Source organism: Augochlora pura, chromosome 7 (assembly GCF_028453695.1).
Source record: "Augochlora pura isolate Apur16 chromosome 7, APUR_v2.2.1, whole genome shotgun sequence".
NCBI lineage: Eukaryota > Metazoa > Arthropoda > Insecta > Hymenoptera > Halictidae > Augochlora > Augochlora pura.
In genome coordinates this window covers 17,389,211-17,414,093 of record NC_135778.1, presented here as the reverse complement: position 1 = coordinate 17,414,093, position 24,883 = coordinate 17,389,211, and the positions used below count along the sequence as shown (strand labels likewise).

General features: G+C 44.1%; 2 protein-coding genes across 10 annotated transcripts; one reads left to right on the top strand and one right to left on the bottom strand.

Annotated features, from left to right (window-relative positions):
• Trio (trio Rho guanine nucleotide exchange factor) lies at positions 1-22,144 on the top strand. Of its 9 annotated transcripts, none has more exons than XM_078187762.1 (34): positions 16-334; positions 971-1,260; positions 1,378-1,491; positions 1,567-1,891; positions 1,966-2,624; positions 3,245-3,340; positions 3,629-3,807; positions 3,878-4,025; positions 4,099-4,290; positions 4,370-4,573; positions 4,646-4,930; positions 4,996-5,322; positions 5,387-5,798; positions 5,868-6,106; positions 6,173-6,474; positions 6,548-6,794; positions 6,871-7,062; positions 7,263-7,526; positions 7,600-7,956; positions 11,431-11,962; positions 13,357-13,429; positions 13,526-14,087; positions 14,271-14,354; positions 14,428-14,849; positions 14,932-15,091; positions 15,161-15,388; positions 15,451-15,639; positions 15,765-15,997; positions 18,279-18,654; positions 19,748-20,291; positions 20,365-20,761; positions 20,841-21,179; positions 21,240-21,432; positions 21,510-21,647. In XM_078187762.1, the coding sequence occupies exons 2-34, from the start codon at positions 1,000-1,002 to the stop codon at positions 21,615-21,617; spliced, it is 9,243 nt and encodes a 3,080-aa protein (XP_078043888.1). In that variant the 5' UTR covers positions 16-334; positions 971-999; the 3' UTR covers positions 21,618-21,647. The 9 variants fall into 9 exon arrangements, 6 of the variants coding, with proteins under 6 accessions (XP_078043891.1, XP_078043888.1, XP_078043886.1 ...); XM_078187760.1 differs by having other exon boundaries at positions 3,245-3,352; XM_078187761.1 differs by lacking the exon at positions 3,245-3,340 and adding an exon at positions 2,834-2,944 and having other exon boundaries at positions 19,757-20,291.
• Positions 21,628-24,883, bottom strand: LOC144473672 (uncharacterized). Its single transcript, XM_078187766.1, has 2 exons — positions 24,418-24,883; positions 21,628-24,089 (listed from the first exon to the last, which is right to left on the bottom strand). Exons 1-2 carry the CDS (start codon positions 24,739-24,741, stop codon positions 22,161-22,163), a joined length of 2,253 nt encoding a protein of 750 aa, XP_078043892.1. The 5' UTR covers positions 24,742-24,883; the 3' UTR covers positions 21,628-22,160.

Below are 24,883 nucleotides of genomic sequence, written 5' to 3'. Positions count from 1 at the left end.
TTTTTTGTAGGATTTGACTTTTCGTTTGGGAGAATTAAAAAAATTTGTGCTGCCACCATACGACATCAACTCGCATTGGCGTATACAATTTTCTGCGTTGATATTCGAACGAAGAGGTCGTTGAAAAGTTCCTGCTCGAACGAATCCGTGCGAACATGGCAGACTGCCATTGGCAGATAGCAGTTTTGCGGTTTCGCACTGATCGCGACTGCAAAAGTTTTCACGTTCAGGAACAAAGGATATGAGCCGTAGTTCGTCTACCATAACGAATGTGTGTATGGTGCAGGGAAGAAAATCGGGACGTCCGAAATTTCTTCGAATTGATCTTTAACGGGTAAGCCAGACGGTTTTCATTTCAATTCAACACCCGTGCTCTTCGATTTGTAATTCGTGGTTTACACGGGTGTATATCTACGAGAATATGTAAACTGAAAATGCCAGACAAAACAATTTGTTTTCCATGCGTGGAACAAAGCCAGCAACTCTTGTTCGTCGTGTTGTCCTTATTCTGAATCGTTTATCGAAAGGAGCATAAAAAATAATATCTACTTTTACAATGATTCTGTGACAGTAGTAATGGTTGTGTGGTTCAAGTAGCGCGATTACCAGGCACCGTTCTCTTTCTCATAATTCGAACGATTTACCGAATTTTTCCGGAGGCCGTTATCAACGTCGGTAAATCGTCGATTTGACGTGTGATCTACTAAGACGTACACTTCATCCAATTTCCTAGTATGCGGTTTTGTCATATCATTTTCAAATAATAGAATAGAAGAACTATGTGTTAAAGAATTTACTAAAGACTGTCGTATCGTGAGCTTCGTGGAGTTTATTGGATATCAAATTTAATGAACATACACAGAGATTAGTGACTCTTTTCAGGCAAAATATTTCAACTTAGCTGTCTGAAAATGAGAAGACTGTCTCATTTATCCAACTTAATGATGATAATACTAATATTTTTGGTTAGCTACGGCTCGGTTGAAAAAAATAACGGACATGGATGGAACTAGAGCAGCTGAGGTTTTACCCTTGCTCCAAGAGCGCTTGGCTATATTGCCAGGTGGTCGAGATCGTAGAGGCGGACCAGTGCTTGTCTTTCCGACAACACCCAGACGTGAACGTGCAAAACCAGAGGATTATCGTCGTTTACTACAGTATCTCCTAACTGTTCCAAGCGATGAGGCCAGGGGATTACGTTTCACAGTTATCGTGGACATGCGTGGTGCTACTTGGGATTCTGTCAAACCAATTCTGAAGGTTCATGCATTTAATATTTGTAATTTACATGAATACTGAATTCCAGCAACTTGCCTTGAAGATTATAAGCAGAAGCTTAAGAAATCAGTACTCAAAATCTACTTTTGTCTGTTGAAGGTGTTACACGAACATTTTCATCGGTCGGTTCATGTTGCCTTTATCATAAAACCAGAAAACTTCTGGCAAAAACAGCGGACCACCTTGGCTAAACAAAAGAAATATAATTTCGAGGTAAGTAAGATTTTCATGAAGGATTCATAAATGCATACCAATAAGAAGGTTTAATGAAGTTTTCTATAATTTTAGATAAATACCATAAGTTTAGATGCTCTTGCAAAAGTGATAGATCCAACGCAATTAACCGCGGACTTGGATGGATCGTTGCAATACGATCATGCACAATGGATCGATACGAGGCTCGCGGTAGAAGATTTCACGTGGCAGGCGGCTGATCTTCTCGATCGGTTGGATGACTTACAGGAGGACTTAAGTCGTAATGATTTTGCGGACGATGTGGCTGGCGCTAAACTGGGAATTGATTTGCATAATGAGATGAAGAAGAAAATCCTAAAGGTTCCAGTGGAGGAGATCGAAGTGGTCGGACAACGGTTGTTGCAACGTTTCAATAACAGTAAATATTTTCTCATTCTCAACTCGTGTTATTGTAGTATCTTCATTATTATCTGTAATTTTTTGTAATTGAAGGCATGGCTACAACTAGCAGCGAAGGAGGCAGCATTGAGAGCGGTGCCATTGGTGGTACCGACCCCGATGGCCGAGCTTTGGAAGCGTTAGTAATACAGCATCTTGATTCCGTACACGCAGCGCAGCAGCATCTTCTACAGGTGTGGCACATCAAGAAGATGAAACTGGATCAATGCTTCCAGCTGAGACTTTTTGAGCAAGATTGCGAGAAAATGTTTGATTGGATTTGTCACAACAGAGAAAGATTTTTGGGGAATTACGTGGAGATCGGACGGTCTTATCAATTTGCCAAAACCTTCCAGGAGGAACACAAGCATTTCACCATGAGTTCCATGAATGTTTACGTGAACGTGAATAAGATTTTAACTATGGCCAGTCGTTTGCTAGAGACGCAACATTACGCTGCGGGACACGTTAGAGCCGTTGCCGGTCGACTGGATCGAGCTTGGAAAGAATTTGCTGCTGGTCTGGACGAGCGAACGGCAGTTCTCAGTTTGAGTGTTGTCTTTCACCATAAGGCTGAACAGTATGTCGACAGTGTCGGAGGATGGAGTCAAGCTTGCGATGCTGGCAATTTACCTAACGAAATACCAATTCTAGAATCTCATATACGTCAGCACCAGTCGCTTTACGAAGCAATGTGCCAAGCTTACACAGAGGTAATTCTTTTCTTCTGAACGACGTAATGACTGTAGTTGTTACCGCTTCGGATTCAGACATGAAAATGAACTTGACTCGCGGTTAAGATTTAATGTTATTTACTTATACTTAAGGGCGACTATGTACGTATTTACATTCAAAGAGACGATAATAATACTGAGAATGAAGTCGTACGCCTTTCATAGTAATGGAAAATGATATTTAACAGGTGTATGACGCGTATCAAGCACTTTTGAGCGGACTAGGTTCGATGCTGCAAGTTTGTCACAGCCTGAGTTCGATTCACGGTTCGAACTCGGATACGTTTCCCATCGATTATGTATGAGACAATTAGCAATTGTTACTTTTATAGCTTCTAACCGGTGGACGTGCGCTTTGGTATAAATAGGGTGGTCAGTAGATGGTGAGAGTTAACTCTTTCGAAAGAAAAACACGGGTCAAGCTCGCGTGCACGCCCATCGGTGGTATTACTCGAGATGGACGACTTTTTGTTGTTCTATCTTTGTTCATTTTCTTCTATCGCGTGAATCCGAATATTAATGACCAACGACGATATTGACGACATTACCGAAATGCTTAGCAAATGTTTAACACGGTTTTGGGTAATCCAATTGTTTAGGTACATAGTACCAGTAAGAAGCTTCTTTATCAACTGGATCATCTCGTGCAAGTCTGTAATCAACCACAGAGGATAGACCATACGGCCAGAAAACATGTACGTCCATTGGTGTGTGCATGAATTGTACATGTTTGCATTTTGCAGACCAGCTTTCCTCGTTCATCTTTCTTGTCTTTTGTATATTTTACGAACGAATCACGTGGACACGCTTCGATAAAACAAGAATAGATTGCATGTTTGTTCGGTTGCTTGAGCCGGTTGCTTGAACCGTGTATACACGGATTCATCGAAGCTGTCTGTCGGTACGCGGTAGTAGATTGTTCGCTTTACGCTTTAAGCAATCACGAATGAACGAATAAATTAAAAATAATTGATTCTATTTAGAGCCAAGATGGACACGGCATCGACGGACATTCCGGTATGAGCGGAAATCCAGCTGCGGATTATAGCGAGGGTGCGTCTCACGTCTTGGCGGTTATTCACCAAATATTGGGTCATCACAGAGCATTAGAAGCGCGTTGGCATGCTCGGAAAGTGAAGCTGCATCAGCGTCTCGCGTTAAGGTACACTAACGTGCCTCCTCTTCTATCGGGTTATTTGGTTGCAAGTACATAATGGATTTATTGGTTCCAGATTATTTCAAGAGGATGTGAAGCAAGTGCTAGATTGGTTAACGAATCACGGTGAGGTGTTTATTAGAAAGAATACAGGAGTAGGTCGCAATCTTCAGAAGGCCAGAGTGTATCAGAAGAGCCACGAGCATTTTGAAAACGTTGCACAGGTATGTGAACTCTTTGACTATTTTTCTTATTTCAGAAAAGCGTTCTAATCATTTTTATTTTTCTCGGTTATAGAATACATATACCAATGCCACTAAGTTACTCACTGCTGCACAAGAATTAGCGCATACGGGAGAATGTGCTGCCGATGAAATATACACGGTTGCACAAGAATTGGAAGCTCATGTTAGTAGTTTTGCAGCCAGAGTTGAGCAGCGTAGACGAAGATTGGATTTGGCGGTTGTGTTTTACACTCACGAGAAAGAGGTGTTGTATTTCTATCAGAATATTGTAACGAATTAAGGAAAAGAAATGTGATGATACATATATTTGTTTGTTCGAGTAGTTGAGCGGTTGGGTCGACGAATTGCGACAAGAGCTACAACAGGACGAGGTGGCAGAGAATCTGGAGACAGCAGAGAGATTGCTGGAACAGTGTGCGCAGCATAGAGCCTCTTGTTTGGAAGCTTGTACGTCTACCATTGTGCAAGGCGAGGCATTACTTCGAGAACTTCGAGAGTCTACCGATGCTCCTGACAGTACCGGCTCGGTAGGAAATTTTCTTTTTTTTTTTTGTTTTTGAGACAACAAGCACGGACAATAAAGTGCGATCATCTTATAGATTGCTGCAGTGGAAGCTGCGCTCGACAGGCTAGCTGGTTTGAGGCAAGAATTGGAAGATCTATGGGCTACTAGAAAACTGAGACTCGAGCTCTGTCTGCGACTACGTGTTTTTGAAAGGGATGCTTTGGAAGCAAGTGGTCAGCTAGAGATGTGGGCGCAAGAGCTGCAAGGCCCTCCTCGAGAGGGTTCACCGGAACAGTTGTTGCGTGTGCACAACGATGGCGTTGCTCACATGCAGAACACTGCCTTTCAGGTTCTGCAACAAGGCCAGGAACTCGCTCAAGTGAGGATCGAATAAAGAATTACTATCCCTATGAATTTAATATTCAAAATTTTAATTTTGTGCAGGTATTGGAACAGTCTGGGGTGTGCATAATGGCGGATGGTCAACACAGTGCCGCGTCTAGGGTTCAAGTATTGCTAGAGTTTTTGAACGAGAGAGAAATGGACGCAGAAGATCTGGCAGAAATGCGAAGGGTACGTTTGGAACAAGCTTCCCAGTTGGTGCAATTGCAAACAGATGCCACTCACGTAGCCAATTGGATTCGTAACGGAGAAGCGATGTTATTAGCGTCATTAAGAGTTCCGGAGAATCTGCAGGACGCTGAGCAGCTTCGTTTGGAACACGAACAGTTTCAAGTTGCTATAGAAAAGACGCATACCTCGGCTGTTCAAGTAAAGAGAAATCATTTTATTTTTTATTAGGATATACACAGGGATTACACAGATTGCTTCGTAGGTGAAACACAGAGCAGATGCCCTGGTCAGCGCGAATCACTACGACCCAAAGAGCATAAGAGAGGTCGCTGAGGACGTGACCAAAAGATGGCAACAATTAGTTACGTGTGCTGAAGAGAGACATAAATTAGTGACCGCTAGTATTAATTTTTACAAGACCGCGGAACAAGTACGTTCCGTATTAGATAGTCTCGAACGTGAATATAAGAGAGACGAAGATTGGTGTGCCTCTGGTGAGAAAGCCACGCAAGTGCCAACCCTTGTTGGCAAGCATCAGGAGCAAAAAGAAGCATTTTTGAAAGCGTGCACGTTGGTACGACGAACCGCAGAAACATTCCTCAAATATACGAACCGTAGCCTACAATTTTATAGCTATCAGTCGAACAGTGCTGGTTCCGAGAATAAAGTTAAAAGTTAGTTTCACATCAGTTCTTGTTACGTTTATATTTTAGTATAATTTCATGTAGGATCGTTTTGCTTAGGTATTTTGGAAGAATTACTCAGCAAGGAAAACCGAGTCCTGGAATACTGGACGCAACGTAAAAAACGACTGGATCAGTGTCATCAGTACGTTCTTTTTGAGCGTAGCGCTAAACAAGCTCTAGAATGGATTCGAGAAACAGGCGAGTTGTATTTAGCCACTCATACCAACGTTGGCAAAAATCGTATTGAAAACGAACAACTGTTACGCGAACATAACGAGTTTAAGGGAGCTGCTAAGGTAAGACGTTTGTGTTTTCTTATTGAACTCGGATTTGATTCTTGGTTATTCTCTTATTACACACAGGAAACGAGAGAACGGGTCAAACTGTTAATACAACTTGCTGATAATTTGGTCGAGAAGGGTCATGCTCATGCGGCAGCAATTAAGCAATCTGTTGCCGAAGTCGATCAACGGTACAAAGACTTTAGCACGCGAATGGATTGCTACAAGACGCAGATCGAAGACGATCTAGGTATTCAATCCGACGATGGTCAGAAAGATCTGTCCATTGATCGTAATTCTGATCCTTTGCTCGAGGAAAAAATCAAGGGGAAGGACCTGAAAGAACTGAATGAGGAAAAGAGGCGATCTGCACGACGAAAAGAGTATGTTTCTTCTAATTCTGTGATGATACCTATATAACATATTAGATCTTATAGTTTGTTTTGGCCTCGACAGATTTATAATGGCAGAGCTGCTCCAGACAGAACGTACCTACGTGAAAGATCTGGAAACCTGTATCCGCTGTTTTTTGGAGGAAACGCGATGCGCCAAGAGCAACGCTCCGATAGGACTGCAAGGTCGAGAATCGATCATTTTTAGCAATATGGAGGAGATTCATCAATTTCATAGCAATATATTTCTTCGTGAATTGGAAAAATATGAGACCATGCCGGAGGACGTTGGACATTGTTTCGTCACTTGGGTTGGTACCGCATTTCTAATGGTATCGATTGGAATTATTGTTTGAAACTTTATTGCTTACTTGGAATTATGCGTAGGCGCCTAAGTTTGACATGTACGTGACATACTGTAAAAATAAACCGGAGAGCAACCAGTTTCTGGTCGCTCACGGCGGCACATGGTTCGAGGAACTGCAAAGAAAGCACCGAGTCGAGCACCCGATTGCCGCGTACCTAATCAAACCCGTGCAAAGAATCACAAAGTATCAGCTGCTCCTCAAAGATCTCCAGGTACGTAGGTATCTGTTATTACGGCCGATAAATCGATAGCGTTTCCACCTGGCTTCGCTTTCTTGTGCTATTTTCTGGTGTATATTCATACACGTGCGCTTATACGCATCGTTGTACAAATACGTAACCACGATGTTTTTCCCTTATTTCTTCTATTCTGTTGAAATTTCCCATTTTCTTTTCATTTCTCCGACTATCAGGCTTGCTGCCAAGAAGGACAAGGCGAGATAAAAGACGGCTTGGAAGTGATGTTAAATGTGCCTAAGAAAGCAAACGATGCCTTACATTTGAGCATGCTGGAAGGATGCGACGTAAGAATAGACACTCTCGGCGATGTAGTGCTGCAAGATTCGTTCACCGTATGGGATCCGAAGCAATTGATCAGAAAAGGCAGGGATCGGCACATATTCCTCTTCGAATTATACCTGCTGTTCAGCAAAGAAGTCAAAGATTCCGCTGGAAAGGTCTGTACCGGAAAGTAATGAAAGGAAAAGTTCTAACAATGTGCGTGGGTAAGCAATAATTTTATCGTTTTAGGTGAAATATATATATAAGAGCCGCCTAATGACATCTGAACTGGGAGTAACCGAGCACATTGAAGGCGACGAGTGCAAATTCGCGGTTTGGACGGGTCGAGCGCCTACCAGCGATACACGCGTCGTTCTCCGTGCAAATTCGATGGATGCCAAGCAATTGTGGGTGAAGAGATTACGCGAGGTTATTCAAGAAACGTATTTCAGTTTAAGCATGCCCAAGAGTCCCGCTAAGAAGAGTTCAAGTCAGCGTTCAAGCAGAGACCTCGAGGAATGTGCTTCTTTAGATGACAGCGTCGAGAATCTGGATAGGAACTCCTTGGCATCCTTCGGATCCACCAACACCACGGACTCTGACAAGGTAAACCATCACTTTTTGACTTCATATATACTGAGTATTCGTGGTACAAGCAGAGAGATGACGACTACTACGTTCTAATTCGGTTTTCTACATAAAATTATTCTCTTACTTCTCTTACTTATTCTCTAACTATTCTCCCAGTTGTACCATGAATGCCACGTACTCTGCATGTCCATAGAATATCGATAGCTCCGACAAATCTGACAAAATGGACCAGGTTGGCAATAGAAACACAATTGATGTTTCTACTTGAAAATTTGTATTGTCTACATCATATAAATGATTGAGTTAGGGATTCTTAAACCTGGTTGTAAGGCAATTCATAATTAAAAAGAAACAGTATTAGTATCATGTATCCTCAATATCGTGTGGTATAATTGATACGACGACTGCAATAGCAATAAATCACTCAAGAATTCAATAGACCGTAGTACAGGTGTAGTACTATTGTATATCACCGTAATAAAACAATACTGTCGCGAACAGTTGAAAAAGTCGTTAAATACACGCGGGTTGAATAGGCTTTGTCTGTGCATCACAAACTATATATACTCGCACGCGCTCAACTCCTTAAATTCTGTTTTCCCAATAACAATGTCTGCTACATACAAATCTCTCTGATACTTAACTATCAGGTCGTTCATAGAAGGGTTAAACGTTATCTCTTTAAATTCGTTCATCTATCTTGTTAGATGAAACTCGATAATGGATAGTAGAAACAAATGGTACCGGTTGTACTGTTAGCCACTTTGGATAGATTATTCGGGTAATCTAGTAGTAATCATCCAACCGAACATTCGGTCATCCAACCAGCAGGCGAACGAGCGAGTGAGCAAGAGCAGTTTTGGGTGGGGTTCGGGAATAATCGAAAAGTGAGCAAGCGCGTTGGGAACGGGGCTGGTACAGGGGAGAGACGAGGGTATCAAGGAAGAAAAGAGACGCGGAAACTGGGGGTCGAGCGGAAGGGGTGAGAGGCGAGGGGTGAGAAATAGATCGGCGGGACAGAGAAGGAGGCTGATAGGTAACAGGCTCAGTACGGGCGCGATACTCGGGTCGAATGGCTCGTCTGCTCGACGGTGAGTAAGGCGATACGACCGATCTCGTCGAAATCGAGTTATTTTTTTTTGTTGTTCGTTCGCGAGGGAAACAGTCACCGGAAGTATGTCGTCGGTCGTACGTACGACGACATCCTTGATTCCGTCTTTCACCGTTCACGCTCGCCCTTTGTATTTCCACACGTGAACTCTGAACACGAGGCGAAACTGTCATGACGTCGCCAGGAAAGCCTGCAACGATGGTCCAGAAAGCCCGCAGGAAGATCTCGTTACCCTGGTTCCGGCAGAGTTCCGTAGCTCCACCGCACGCGGCCCTCTCGAGGCAGCATACCATCGACACTCCGGGCTCGTTCCAGGCCCGACGTTTGCACCGTCAAACCTCTCTGTCCCAGGTACTCAAGTACTTGCCGTGCCTTGTGTCGCGAATCACGTATGCGCGTTGCTGGCATCGCATTTTTCCCCGCGATCTCGCGATCTTTCCTCTCCTAACGCCAATAGAACGCTCGCCTTGCACCAATAAATTTTATATAACCTAAGGAAACTGCGGCGATCAATCTTCTCTCGCTTCCGTCCCCATGCACGTTTCTAAAAACTATTACCTTTTGCGTGCCCTTATTCGGTTGTTTGCAAAGGACGTTTCGTGAAAACTTTAACAACCCACACGTCGTGCAATGATTTATATCACCAATTGGCATATTTTTTCTATATTAATAAAGTTACGTAATCAAAGCGTTTTTTTCGACACCGCCGTTTTTCATGAATCAGGCTGACGTGTCTATGTTCTCGTCCACATCCGCTACCGCTGTATCGGTAGCCACATCCGTGGTTTTGTATTCATCCTACTTCGAGGCTGTCCTTATTCGGCCTTCTTTCTCGCGATTTACTGCTGAAGACGGTGCTGTTACCACCCCCTTTGCCTGCAATCATTTTCCGCGCACGATCCGCCATCGAGATGCTCTGCTGATTCTAATCTTCACGGAGAATATGCAGGAGATGTTCCGCATGCGAGTCTGCTCCACAGCAATCTCTTCGAGTGTCCATAGTCGTCACAATTCCGCAGGATTAATGGGAAATCCCGTATTCCTGTTTATCCGGTGTTCGCGTTTTCTTTGGAATCTGACGTTCGGAGGCGAGCAAGGCACCCAGCAATTGACGCCAAGCGCAGATATTATTGGCCTGTGCTCTCGAGTTTAGAATCTTTGATCGAACTTGAACACGAATGCGCGGCACCCACCGATATGCTGTGCAAGTTGAATTTTATAGACCCTCGGCGAGCACCCTCGAGACCTGAAGCGGCCGCAGCTCTGATTCAAAATCGGTGTTTGTTTCTGGTCGGCAACGGCCGATTCCGATCAGGATCCTTCGCTCGATAAAACACGTATCGAGAGCACGGAGCCAGATTCAAGTAGAATCGGCAAAATTTGGCACGTGGAAAAAGTCTATTTTCGTCGGCGGAATGCGACGCGGGACCAACCAGTTAGCTTCTTCTAACTGTTTTGACTTCTCGGTCGTTTATCGTGGCGCGATCGTACATAAAAGCATCGTCACGGTGGATCCTCGACGCGTGCAACAGTTTCCATCCAGATTTGATCAGAAACTATCGAATTCTTCTATGATCCTCCTTCGATCGTTATAACCGCATGACTCCGTACATAGTAGAGTTTGGAAGGACTGATACTCAAGTCATTGGTGTTCTTCGAAGGTGACGTGCTCCACACCTTTATTTCCTCCGGAAATCGCGATCAAGGCGTGTGCTGCTTACATTTTGACATGTCCCGACGATTACGACGCTTATCTTCGACGATGCGTTAAGCTGTGTTTATCACACATGAATCTTTTCGCGCGGTAATAATAGTAAAAGGTAAATAGTGTCGAATCGTGATAAAACGGGAGAGAAGGAGAGACGTTCCGTTAATATATGTTTTCGTTTATTTGCTTCCCGTGGAACGCTCGGCAGATACATGGGCTTGTTCTTAGGTACCGTTAGGGAACTGCAGACTGTCCATCGAAGACAAGCTATTTCGATAAAATCGAAATCACCGGAGCATCGGTAATCCATTAAACGCTCCATCGGTCTGCAAAGTCATAGATAATCGGTGCTCGGCATTTTGTCAATCTGCGCTCGTCTCGGCTCCCTTCAACTTTCCACTTGCTCAACTCCAATTTCAACTCGTGTCACCGGTTCCTGTGCTCGTGTTTTCTGTTCAGATTGCTGCATCTTTTGCGTTCCAAGTTCAAAGTTTCATGACGTTGCGGTTGACTGTATCTTGTTCGTTTCAAGGGCCGAATGATTCAGATTTCCGTGGCAACGATTAAAGCCGACGCGCTGAATCGATCGTCGACGTCCTGTCGTTTGCAAAAGTTGGGATGAACATCAAAGGAGAAGCATTTGTTTATCGTTCCCGATGAATGATTCTAGACCGGCGTAACCGAACTGACTTGGGTTATCGCGGATCACTCGGCGGCACCTGGCTCGAGGGAGTTGACGGTGACCAAAGGTCAACAAGTCGAGGTATTGGAAAATGGAAGCAATATCAGCGGTGTGAACGCAGCCGAGTGGACCCACGTGCGTCTACTGGTTGCGCAAGGACAGGTCGATCCTCCACCAGAGGGATTGGTGCCGACGAGCGCGTTGAAACAACCACCGCCAGCTTCCAATAAGACATCGCCATCTAGAAAGACTCCGAGCCACCAACATCACCAGCATCATCACCACCAGCAGCACCATCAGCCAAGTAATCAAAGCCAAACCACCGGTGGTCTCACGACACCCGTGTCGTCGTCCTCTGCCATCGTCTTAACGTCTTCGTCGTCATCGACATCGTCCACTTCGTCGTCGGCAGCAGCGGCGGTTGCTGCGGTCGCAACAACGGCTGCGGTTACCACTGGCGTATCGTCCGCTGGATTGAACCCTCAGAGCGTGGTCGCTACCACGCTACCGGACGACGCAGGTCAGTACGGTTGCGCTATTCTTACGTCGTATTAAGGTTGAATAAATGCAAGGAACTGGACAGGAGGTTGCACGAGTCGTGCTTTAACTAGAGACCAGGTACCGAGCGGAAAAATTAGTTTCACGATTGAACACATAAAATTGCAGAATTGAGACTTGTCGCATTTTCCATACTTTTTTCAAATATGGTCATCTTTGAATGAATTAGCTGTTGATTAAATAGAAAAATATTGTGCAGTTAAAAGAATCTTGCAGAAATAAAAATGCAATCAAGTTGAGGAAGATTCGAAGACGGCATTAGGTTTAGCTATTTTGTTATGTCTGGCTATTGCTTGCCGTTTCTACTTCGCTTAGAAGACCAGTCGATGCCCGACCAATTTGGCCTATATTGATACTTTTTTTTAGTCATATAACGAATAAACAGGGGAAGATATTTAATAGAGAAAGTAAACTATAGTATAACCGAGATAGATAAATCGAAGCGAAGCAGAATCTTCGAATAGAGCAACTTCCGAAAGTGAACCGAGCAACGTAAAGTAACGCTGCACGAAAGCCGAATAAAGCAGATTACGATGTAGGACACGGTACCAAATAAAGTTGCTGCAGCGAAGAGAAGTTCGAGTTCGAGGTATCGTACGAGTAGATTGGTACATGTTACATAGGTATTGTATATTACATTGATATGTAATACTACATAATGCAATAGAATATTGTCATATTATATAGACAAATAGATCGTTGTCAAAATACGGTTATATATTTGAGAACGTTTATGGTACGCGCGCTCTGACGCAGCCGTATCGGATCAATACGACGATGTACGTACCGGGATAACTATGTCCTTGACCGGTGAGTCTCCGATTGGCGTACCAGTGGAGCAAGGTGTTACATATTCGGCGTAATCGACGTACTCTACATCGATGGTCGATAACCTTTTCTGAAATTGTGTCACATTAACTTGTTGGCAACCGCAAGATGTATTTCTATTGAAGCGGTAGGCGAAATATGTACGTTTCTCCTTTTTGCTTTTCCTTTATGTTTCTCGAGATTAACCCTCAACAAGCGAATGTTTCTTACAACTGCATAATTAATTGCGGTAAAGAGAACGATTTAAACTCTTTTTTTTCCATTTCCTTTGAATATTTTTTTAAGATATTCATGTCAGACTCGGTCTTCCACATAATAGAATAGCTTCCAATTATTCGATTATGTTATTGTGTCGTAAAGTCGATTGGAAAATTTCAAAATTGATACGTACGTTGATTGCTGATAGCTTCTTGAAACAAATGATTCATCAATAAGAACGACTAACTTCTGAAAAGAAGGTTGCGTTATCGCAGGATAGACTTTCTGCGTAAATCGAGCAATGAAGAATTTTTGATTTATCTATTCCAGAAAGCATCGCAAGCGATGGAAGCGGTACAGCGAACACGAGTTCTCCTGGGAACAAGAGACGCGTTTTCAGCGGGTGAGTACGCTTCAGCGATCCGAAAGACTGAACGTTCAATTTAATGTAATAACCTAGGTGCTAAAGAGAAATTTATAATTCTCTGATCGTGCACAGACGCAAGTGGCTACCTCCACCGTTGCGTAAACTCAGCCAAGGTAAAGTTGAGAAATCAACGAACGCAGCGGCGACAGCAACAGCAACGTCGACAACGACGCCAACGCCGGCATCCACATCGACCGGGCTGGCGCCCACTGATCGTTCCGCGCTGAAGAAGCACGTTTCGGAAAAGCGATTTAAATTGCCCAGTGGTGCGGAGCAAACGCGAGTATCGAGGTCCGCCGTCCCAATATCCATTTCTACTTTGACGTCCACTTCCACGCACGTATCGGCTGCAGCGTCCGACGTAGCGGATCTCGACGCCGACATTCAAGTCGAAATTGACGTCGAAGAAGAGGAAGAAATAGAGATCGTACAGACTTCTGAATTAGAGAAAGACGTGCCGGAACCAGACGACGTGGAAGCTTTGACTTACTCTGAGCAAAACGGAGCGGACGATGTCGAGGATGATCTGGAACTTCCACCGCCCATGAAACCCATTACTGATCCGATTCTCGTAGGAACCGCCAACGGAGCATCTGGAACCGCCATTCCTACGGAAACTTGTGGAAAGTCACGGGTGAGAATCAGTTCTTCCCTTTCAACTACTTATGCGTGTCATTTTCTTCCTTGCTTGCATTATGCAAAGTGGATACCAATTAAAATTCCTTGGCGTAATCTGCAAAATATAAACATCCGTAGAATTTAATAACACCTTGTTCAATGAGCTTCCAAATAAATTGACTCTTGTTTTCTTTTGCAGGCTTCGGAGCGGTCCGCAAAGATCCTAGACGGTGCTACGACAGTCGATTTAGCCGAGATAGAACAGATCGTAAAAGAAAGAATGGTAAGTTTTGTATAATTGAATGATTTCGGATTTTTTGACGTTGATTGTTAACGCGTATTAATCACATTGATAGGAGCAGCACACAGAGAACCAAGAGAGACAGAGTCTTTTGCGAACGCCTAGCGGTAAAAGCACGAGCGTTGCTGCGGCTAGTGATGAAGATGTCTATAGCGAAGGTTCTATGTCGACAACGGAAGGCGTTACTGCTATGGTATCGACGACGGCAACGGCAACAGCGACAACCAGCAACCCGCCTTATATTTCCACAGAGGAATCTGATGCTGAAAGCACCGCTCTAACGAAGCGACAGTTCGTTGTTCGAGAATTAGTAGAAACAGAGAACGATTACGTGAACGATCTCGGGCAAATAGTCGAAGGCTATATGGCGCTGATGCGGAATCCCGAATGCGAGGTTCCTTTGCCAGAGGATTTGCGCGGTGGAAAGGATAAAATGGTATTTGGCAATATAGAGGCGATTTACGAGTGGCACAGAGAGTGAGTTTTCCCTCGAAACATAATTAGCGATAAGATTAATCGAATGATTCTCTGTATTTAATTCGATGTTTCATTGGAACAGTTTCTTCCTGAAAGCGTTGGAACGTTGCTTGGAACGACCGGAAGAGCTTGGTCCACTTTTCAAGAGATACGAGAGGAAATTACATATGTATGTCGTTTATTGTCAAAACAAGCCTGTCTCCGAGTACATTGTCTCTGAATATATCGACACTTACTTCGAGGTACATATTCTCGTCGAGCTTCTCCCGGTTTCGCCTTTTGCAGTTTAATCGCAATTGATTTTTCTACAGGATCTGCGACAGAAACTTGGACATCGGTTACAACTCTGCGATCTCTTGATCAAACCTGTGCAAAGAATTACGAAGTACCAACTTCTCCTCAGAGAAGCATTGAGGATTACAGAACGGACTAGAAGAACCTCAGAAATTGAAGGTTTGAGAGCCGCAGTACACGTGATGCGCGTTATTCCTAAAGCAGCCAACGACATGATGGATGTCGGAAGGCTACAAGGATTCGACGTAAGTAATTATTGCGCATCTTTGTCCGAACCGGTAATCACCTGTTCCGGTGTTGCTTCTAGGGAAAAATTACCGCGCAGGGTAAACTGTTGCTACACGGTCCGCTCTTAGTATCGGAATTGTCGAATCTCTCAAGCAGAGGAAGGGAATGGCATGTGTTTCTCTTCGAGCAAAACATCATTTTCAGTGAAGCTGTCGGTAAAAAGACGCAGTTCACGAATCCCGCCTACATTTACAAAGCTCATATCCAGGTAAGAAGACGTTTTTCGCATTTCATCAATATTTTCCATTCAATCTTCCTTCATTTATATAATAGAATCGTACGACACGATTGCAAAATTGTTTAAGAACATTGTATGTATTGCCTGATCGACAGGTGAATAAAATGAGTCTGGAAAAATGCTATGATGATCCGGAGAAGTTTGAGATCCGATCGACGGACCCCAGGAAACCTGGCCTCAGATTCTTTTGCAGTGCCCTCGAAGAAACCGGGCCACGGAAGCAGGAATGGGTAGAAACGATCACTGCCATCCTGCAGACCCAACGTGACTTTCTGAAGGCGATACAGTCGCCGATTGCCTACCAAAAGGAACTTACCAAAGATCCACTGTAAGCGTCTCTCTATCTAATTCACACAACATTGCATTGACTCTCTTTCAACGCTCGACCTGTGAAGATTCGTTCCGACATATTTTTGTATATTTTATATATATATCTATATATATATATATATAAAAAAAAAGATACAGAGAACTGCGCTGTAACGCTAGAGAACCGTAGTCGTCTCCTGAAAGATACTAGCCCGTTCGTTTCTCTGTTTTCCCTTTTTGTTTCTCGTTCTCTCATCTCTACCAAGATCTATTCTCTGATCACGCTACACGTACATTATTCTCTATATCTCTTTCTCTCTATCTCTCCACCATATTGTGCGAAGTGCTTCCTCTTGTTTGCCTTAACATCGCAGTCTGAAAATCTCTACCTCGCTGTTGCTGTGGAGTGGCTTTAACGCGAGAGCGTCTTTCACTATACACTCACTGGCTACCTAATGTACCTACCTCCTTTTTCGAGTCGTTTTATAGACGTTCCTTCGACCGGGCTTACTACGGTTCACCCGAAACACGATCATTTACATTACTATGCAATATATGTAGTTTATCATACGATTAACAGACGAAACGCTACAGTACGATACCATACTATTAACTATACGACACGATACGATACGACATGACACAGTGCCAGACGAGACCGTACGCTATACTTACGGATGCGATACGATGCTGTGCGATACGATGCAATGCGATGTCACGCGATAAGATGCAAGCCGAAGCAAACTATAAGGACTCTGTTATTCCTCGACTATATGTTCACACACCTATGCAGGTGGGGGTAGGTATAACAATGTATATTCACTATTACACGAATTACACCTTCTTCATACATAGCCACACACTTATACCTATACCCACACAAACACTCCTGCGCACATACACAAGTCATTACATTCGCAACATACACCACCACACACATACACACTACTCCTTTACTCGTATGTCGTATTTGGAGACAAAAAGAGATCAAGAAATAGAAGTGCGTGTCTGCTGCATGTTTCCGTATACGTGCGTCATGTATCTGTGCCGTGGGTGTGCATGTATTTTACGCGTGCGTGCGAGCGTGCGTGCGTGTACGAATGCGTGCTGTGTATGTCCGTGTATTTGTATGTGCGTGGAATCGCGCGTCGATGAGGGGTGGGGTAATACAGTGACCTCGCTGAAAAGTTTGATTAAAAAAAAGAGAAAGAAGAAAGAATCGTTTAATAGCTGAGTACAACGAACACTATGTCAAAATTCATACTTTTGCTAGAGAAACCGCCACTCATTTGTTAACAGTTTTCTCCGTTTAACGAGAATGTATAATATATTAAGAATAGAGCAACACAATTATAATATTAATAGCATACATATTGTGCTTAACTTGTATCGTTAATAAACGCGTGCAACAAAAAAATCGAAAGGTACACACGAGGTACACGACACGCCGGGTATTATAGTTCAGGTGCTATTCCACCCCCCAACAGGAACATACATTACCTATTAACAACTTAACGTTGCAAGTGTATAATACTTTTAATAATGTTTATATAATACAAGGTGAAAGGAAGGAGTTGGGGATAGTATGCTGTACATAGATGTGCATTCATGAGAGACGACATAAAAACTAAGAGACTAATGATTCCGCGAGACCGTAAACATTTTGTTTAGAATAAATTGTACATTGATCAACATTTCTGGAGTGTGATGCGTCCTTCTCCCACGCCCATTCTAACAAATCTTACTTACCTTCCGTTCGACTAACAGCTTGTTTCTCTTATCGTTTATAAAAAAAAAACACGGTACTGCGTCGATCGTTTGCGGTCAGACAAACCACAGGTTCAACGTCGACTTCCACATAAATGTTTTTCCAATAGGCTAACACGGCAGTAGTGGCTAAATGGGGTATCGGGTTTGTTCGGTAATTGGTGTTCTTCCGTTGTTTCGCTCACGTTTAACCCTTTATGAAATTGCACATTTATCCAAAGCGGTCCTCCGTTAACATCATCTTACTATCACAGAGGCCGTTATTGTGTTCAATTGAATAAGTCCATTAACTTGCAAATGGTTGAATAAGTAGGAAACGACTACTGATAAGATTTTTCGAAGCACCGATCGAACTACGTATTGCGATCAGGAATTAAAAACGATATAAAGAATCGTCTAAAAAATAGGACATAATTTGAGTATTGAGTCGAGCCAGAAATAAATGACCGTAACCGCGTTATACGAGACAAGGCACGCTTGTCCATGGATGCAGTACCGTGTTTAAATTTCATTTATAATTTGCTGGCGTACAGTCGTGGCGTGAGCCCAGAATCTCCGTGTCGAGGAAACGTTCTTTCGACGGTTTCACCGACGATATCGCAGTGTGCGTCGAAATCGAGCGAGGATGGAAAGAACGAGATGATCCCTGGTTCGGCTACTACCTCTGGAGCGAAAACTCTGGTAGCAGCAATAATGACCTCAGCAACGACTGCAAGTGCGACTGCAAGTGCGTCGGGGGCTGCAGCTGCGACGAATACGACGTCGCTTCTTCAACGATCTCGGGCCGGTGGCGGCACCTTCGACGAATCCTCACGAACGTCGAGTCCCACCAAGAGCAGACTGCATTTTCTCGAAGGATTTCGTAGCACGCTGCGACCACGATCCCCCATTCGCAACAACTCGATCCCGGTAAGTGACAACATTGCACAAACTCCAAACTCGATACGCTTACAATGATGACCATAGAAAATAAAATTCTATTTTATTTTCATTGATTACGTATTCTGATGAGCAGAAACTACACGAATCTTTATCCTATATATCCGATATTTATACCAAAATAACATATATCCAAAGAAAACTTTTACTGGACACAGACTTAATAATTTACGGTATCTTATTTCAAAAATTAGTAATTTATCTTTTCAGTTTCATATATTTTTTATCCAAAGCATTTCTGCAGGGAGAGTGAGGTGAGAGTGAGAGTGCATCTCATTGCATTAATTTGATTATTTTTAAAATACTGTTTAACTATACGAGTGGTTTACTTTGAACATGGCTACCATTTAGCTGCAAGATCTGCAAACAAAATTTCTAAATCGTCAGAGACAGAATTAAAGCTGTTCTTAAGTATATGGTCGTCATTGTACATGTCCACACAAGTCTATTTGCTTATCCGTAATTGGAATTCTTGCAATTGCAGCATAAGGACTCTTCTTTCTCTGCCTCTTGATGCCTGCTGCTATTCCCTCTCTATCGTATAACTTTTCGTTGGTGCAGCGATCAGTTCTCTAATTTTTGTCGTTGAACGATGCCGATGCCACCGCCGTCGTCTCCATCGCCGCTATCGTTACCATTCCACTGTGGACAGCATTCCGTTATCGTTCAATTCTCTTTTAATATAGTACATAGACTTCGTTGCCGGTGCTATTGCTCTCTGTTGATGTTGCTGTACGCTATTTCTTCCTCTATCTGTCTTTTCCATCTTTCAATCATTCTTGCTACTGTTTCTGTCTTCCGTAATTAGAAACATGACCCCTCTGCTGCTTACTCTCTATCCTGTTTGTTTCCGTGTGATCGGTGATTGAATATCGTGATGCGCGTGGACGTCGCGTTCTAAAGAAGCTTCGTAGAAGGGGGAGGGAGGAGAATCGAGCGGGAAAAAAATTATTTCGGTGAGTTGGACGACACGAGTATAAAACGCGGCTAGAATGATCGAGAGCGAGCCAGTGCATGAGGCCGAAAGGAAAGAGAAAGGACTGGCCGAAATGTTAATAGGTAGATTCCGCAGATCGTTCCAGGTAGCAGAGTAAGGTTGACCGCGGATTGGGGAAAATTGCGTGCCGGAGAGGAGCTGAAGATCTCTCGATTGGATGGTCCAGGGTTGATTGTGTCTCCGGTGGTCGGGAGGAAAGAAGAATTCTGGATCCCGGCGAGTCTCGTTCCGAATTCGTCTATCAGTCGCGCATGGTCTTTCCGTCCGCGGAGAATCGATACCGACGCCGAGACCGTTCATGTTCATGACACCGCGGACGAGAATGGTCCACCCGCGATCTTGACTATTCCGTGTTCGATCAGGGCGACGGCCGGTGGCGTGGCTCGTCTCGTGCTGGAGGTCCGTCGCGCGGAACGAGCGATCGTTTCTTGGAAAAAGGAAGGACAAAGATGCGACATCGAGAAAAGCGATCGATATCGTCTCTTCCAAACGGCCGATTCTCTCACCCTCGAGATCGTTCCCTGCCTGCCCACCGATTCCGGAGTTTACCATTGCCGTGTCGATCACGAAACAGGTTCTTGCTCGGCAAAAATTCCTCTCCGCGTTGTGGGTAAGTTCACGCTTTCAAAGCGTCCTTTGTACCTTTTCGTACCCCTCACAATCAAGCCAAATCGATTTTCCAGGTATCGGTCCCAACGTATGGACCACTGCAAGTGAAAACATTGCCGATGAATCGATTGACGAACTATCAATCGCGACGTCCGTCGACGATAAGAATTTACGTTCCTCGAAGAACGCAGAAGTAGTAGGTCGAGAAGCGGCTGCGGTATGGTTCGCAGAAATGTATATAGAACCGAAGGAGCTGGGAAGCGGTAGGTTCGCGAAAGTTTATCGAGCCAGGGATCAAGGAACGGGACAAGAGGTAGCGCTCAAGCAAGTGTCCCGATCGAAGCAGTCTCGATCATTGACGCGCGCTGAATACGATCTGCTTCGAGTCGCTCGTCACGACAACATTGTCCGGGCGTTCGCTCTATTCGAGGAGGCGCCGCATTCGGACACCGACACAATAGTCCTTGAACTGTGAGTATGACATTTCATCCTCTTCTCCCTCTATCTCAAATACTTTATCGATTCAATTTGTTTATCTGTGAATCCAAAGAGTCAACGGTTCGAGTTTGTTCGCGTACCTCAGTAACAAGATCGACTACACGGAAGGAACCGTTTCGAAGTACACCAGTCAATTGTTGTCCGCACTATGGTGGCTGCATTCCCGGAAGCGAGCACATTTGGACATTAAACCGGAGAACGTTCTGATTGATCGAGACAAGGACGTTGTCAAATTGATCGATTTTGGCGAAGCTGTAAAGACCGCGCCGGTGGATCAAGTAGTTCCACCGGTCGATCTGGAATTCGCAGCTCCGGAATCCGTCCTCGGAAAACCGATGGGCCCGTACACGGACATGTGGGCCACCGGAGTCTTCATCTACGTACTATTAAGGTATCGTATCGTCTGCTCATTTTTCTATTCCCGACAAAGCTTTATCACATTTTATTCTAGCGGACTTTCACCGTTTTTGGACGATTCGATCGAGGAGACTACCACGAACATATTGAAATGCGACTTCTGTTTCCCCGAGGAATACTTTGCGAAGATATCAGGCGACGCGAAGGACCTTCTCCGAGGGCTGCTGTGTCTACGCGGGGAAGAAAGGACGACTGCGAGAATGTGTTTGTCATCACCTTGGTTTCAGGTATAGTGACGAGTTTTTAGTCCTGTTAGACAGGTCCGATCGATCATTGGATTCAGCATTAATTATTTTCGTTGCAGATATCCACCGGAGCGGCGATCCCTTCCTCACGAATGGCCGCTTTCATCGACCGACGCGCGCATCGTTCGAAATCTCGACAGGATCGGAACAGTAGTTTTTACTCGTGAAATCACACAATTTTTAAAAAGGAAACACGCTGTATTTATTAGGGCACAATTTTACAAATTCATCGCTGAGGATTCCAACCCATTGTAAATAAGTCGAGAGATGCAACTCGCATCGCTGTGCTCGCGGATCATCGGCATTGTTGTCGCGAGTAATACATGTCTAAGTTGTACGCGTACGTGTGCGAAATGTTGAAGGTTTCTCAAACTGTCTGTTACATTAAACCGTAACGACAACGCGTGTACGAGGAATTTGCGACCAGTAATCGCAAATTGCTTAACAACTCGTATGGCAGCTTTATTGGGAGATGTGTGAAAATATATTATCGCTGACTTCGTTGTGTTTCATGCAACGGGACACTTTGAACGCAAACGCCAACGTTGTACTTAGCGAGTAATTTTGTTAGTCCAATAATTTTTGTATCTATACTCGGACATCCAGTACGCCCCTGCGGAAGCGGCGACTCGCGGAAGATGATATGTCGCAACGACGACGACTCGAAATAAAACACACTTCCATCACGCAACGCTGGCGACGTCTTGATTCTACGACGGCGATGACATTCTGGTTCGCTTCGAATGCTCGAGCGTATGTTGCTCGTATTCTTCCAATGAAGAAAACGATTTCTTACCACAGATCAAGCAACACCACGTTGTGTCCTTTCTCTTGTTCGACCGACAATGTGTCCGATGACTATTCAGGTCCATCTTGTCCTCAATTTTTTCGTGACAGCTCGGACATGTTTGTTCCGTATCCATCTGTACACGCTCCTCTGCTTTAGCCACAGTATCTTGCATGCTGTTCAATCCAGGAATAGTATCGTCGTTGGAATTCGTCTCGGTAAGTGTAATGTCACTGCTTACGGGCGCGGTTATCGCTGAGACAGAGGCAGAAAATTCATGGTTTTGATCGGATTCAGAAGGGTTTAATTTCGAGGATGCACTCTCCGATTGAAACGATGCAGCCGGGCTTTTTGTATGACTTCTTACATGTTCGGTGAGATCCTGTTTTAAATCGAACGCTATTCCGCATGAGTCGCAAGAGTAGTATGACCTTTCAGGCCATTGACATTTGTTTATATGCTCCCTGAGCACTCTCTTCTCGAGAAATTCGGTGTCACAGTGCTCGCAGCGATATCTTCGCTGTCCGTGGCGCAACGCGCGATGCTTCGAAAGCAGTGACTCGCTCTCGTAACAAGCCGAGCAATCTGTACACATGTGACCAGATATTTGAGAGTGTACCGCCGCTAAATGTGTCTGCAACTCGCGCTTCGATTTGAATGTCTCCTTGCAGAGCTCGCAATTCATGCTTTTACATTCCAATGGTGACACCGCTTCACAGACAAAACTCCGAGCCGACTCTGGTTCAAGTTGGATTGACGATTCGATTGCTGACCCGATCGCTGACTCGATCGCTGACTCGATCGTTGACTCGATCGTTGACTCGATCGTTGACTCGATCGTTGACTCGATCGTTGACCCGACAGTGGACCCGATTTCCGACTCAATTGGTGGGCTTTTTTTCTCTTTCTCCAAGACTACTTGCGACTTCTCCTCCGATTCGATCGCTTCTGTGGCCGAGGGCTGCTCAGCCTCTAGTTTCACTTGAATCTGAGCTCCAACTTCCGTCTTGATCTCGACCTCCGTTTTAATCGACTCGTCGACAAGTGATTTTGGAGCTAGATGCGAATCTTGACAGTTCATTACCTTCAAAACATCCGCCCAGTCGAGTTCCTCGTCACTGCGACAAGTGTCCGTCAGTAATGAAAAAACTGTACTTCTTTGATCCTCTTCAGAGATGGACGATTTCAAATTCCGGCGCTCGTCCTTCGGCGTTGTCAACCCTCCGACACTGGAATCGTGAATTGAAACGAGATTCGCAATTGGCATCGTCATTTGACTCGCTCTGTGACTCCATCGTTGCCTCCCTCTCGGCCTACCGGCATACCCACGAGTTCGGGGCCTTCCTCGCCCACGTCGGAACAGGCCCCTTGTGATTCTAGGGGTTCCACCCACTAATTCATCTTCCTTTTGTTTCTCTTTCTCAATTTCCTTCTCCTTCTCCTTTTCCTTTTCTCTTTGCTCTTTTTTCAGGTGCTCGCCAAGCGAATATAATGGCTTCCTGGATACGTTGTTCGTGCGCGCATTTGGAAAAACGTGACGTAACGTATTGTCGGCTACATAAATCTGTTGAAAAAACTTGAAAGACTGCTCCAATTTATCGACGCATTCGTCGCACATCTTTGTCGGTAGCGCGTCCTCGTCGTCAATTTCTATCAAAAGTTTTAGTTTTGATAGAAGACTCATCTCTGTGCCCTTTCCCTTGTTTGTCATACTTACGAGATTATGTTTCTTCGTAGCACAGGTTCGGCACCATTGATTCGCTTCGAACTCGGAAGGGCAAATTTTTGCCAAACCTTGGTTTACCTCTACTATGCCTTCCATTGAATTTTCTTGGCCATTCGTTTGACTTTTCTACGTAAAGATAACGACACAAAGTTAGGCTATCGTTAGTGTCATCGTCGACATTAACATCGCGATTTCATCAATCACGTTTAAAGATTAGACAATGCGGATTTTTAAACCATTTCAAACAATTTTTTTATCAATTGCATGAAATTAGATTAAAACAGAAAATTATTATTTGTTTTTATTAGAGTCTATAAATCCATCGGAATATATCAGCTCTCTTGAATTTTTTATATGTTTTTGTTGTCTAAAATTTCACTTACTCAGATTTAGTTAAAACTCGCATAATCCACAGTTTACTAAATGATGACGAGAGTAAAGGGAAATTACTTACCCGTTGCAACTTCGTGGCTTTTAACGTTCTTGAAAGATTTCTCCAATGCGGTGTAGGAACTGCATTTTCTTTCAAAGTGCCTTTGCTCAGATAACAATCTTCCGTAAAATGATTGTTACAGACGAAAAACTTCATAGACCGTAACGTGTCCAAATCTTTTCCTAGCAGGTCCACGTGACCACTGTTGATCAACCACCTCACGCAGAGACTGGTATCGCAAACGGGAAGTTCGTGAAGTATTTGCTCCTTTCCACGACCGTCTAGGCAATCGATGTATCTACATTTTGTCACTTCTTCCATTTTCTCGGAGTAAGTGCTGTGCATGAAACGTCACAGAAATCGATCGTAAAACGGACGTTTCCGAACCGAAACGACTCCTTTTTCCCTGGATAATATCACAATGCTACACGTACTCTGTACAGGTTAGACATAGTGATGGCGCGAAAAGTAAACTATTGTGATGGCT

What these genes read in the sequence shown, in the direction of transcription:
- Trio (XM_078187759.1), top strand. Translation starts at nt 1,000, where the DNA reads ATGGATGGAACTAGAGCAGCTGAGGTTTTACCCTTGCTCCAAGAGCGC. An exon ending in CACGCTACCGGACGACGCAG is followed by an intron (nt 11,963 to 13,356) that starts GTCAGTACGGTT and finishes TATCTATTCCAG; the next exon opens with AAAGCATCGCAAGCGATGGA. An exon ending in AAGAGACGCGTTTTCAGCGG is followed by an intron (nt 13,430 to 13,525) that starts GTGAGTACGCTT and finishes GATCGTGCACAG; the next exon opens with ACGCAAGTGGCTACCTCCAC.
- LOC144473672 (XM_078187766.1), bottom strand. Translation starts at nt 24,741, where the DNA reads ATGCACAGCACTTACTCCGAGAAAATGGAAGAAGTGACAAAATGTAGA. An exon ending in AAGCCACGAAGTTGCAACGG is followed by an intron (nt 24,090 to 24,417) that starts GTAAGTAATTTC and finishes ATCTTTACGTAG; the next exon opens with AAAAGTCAAACGAATGGCCA.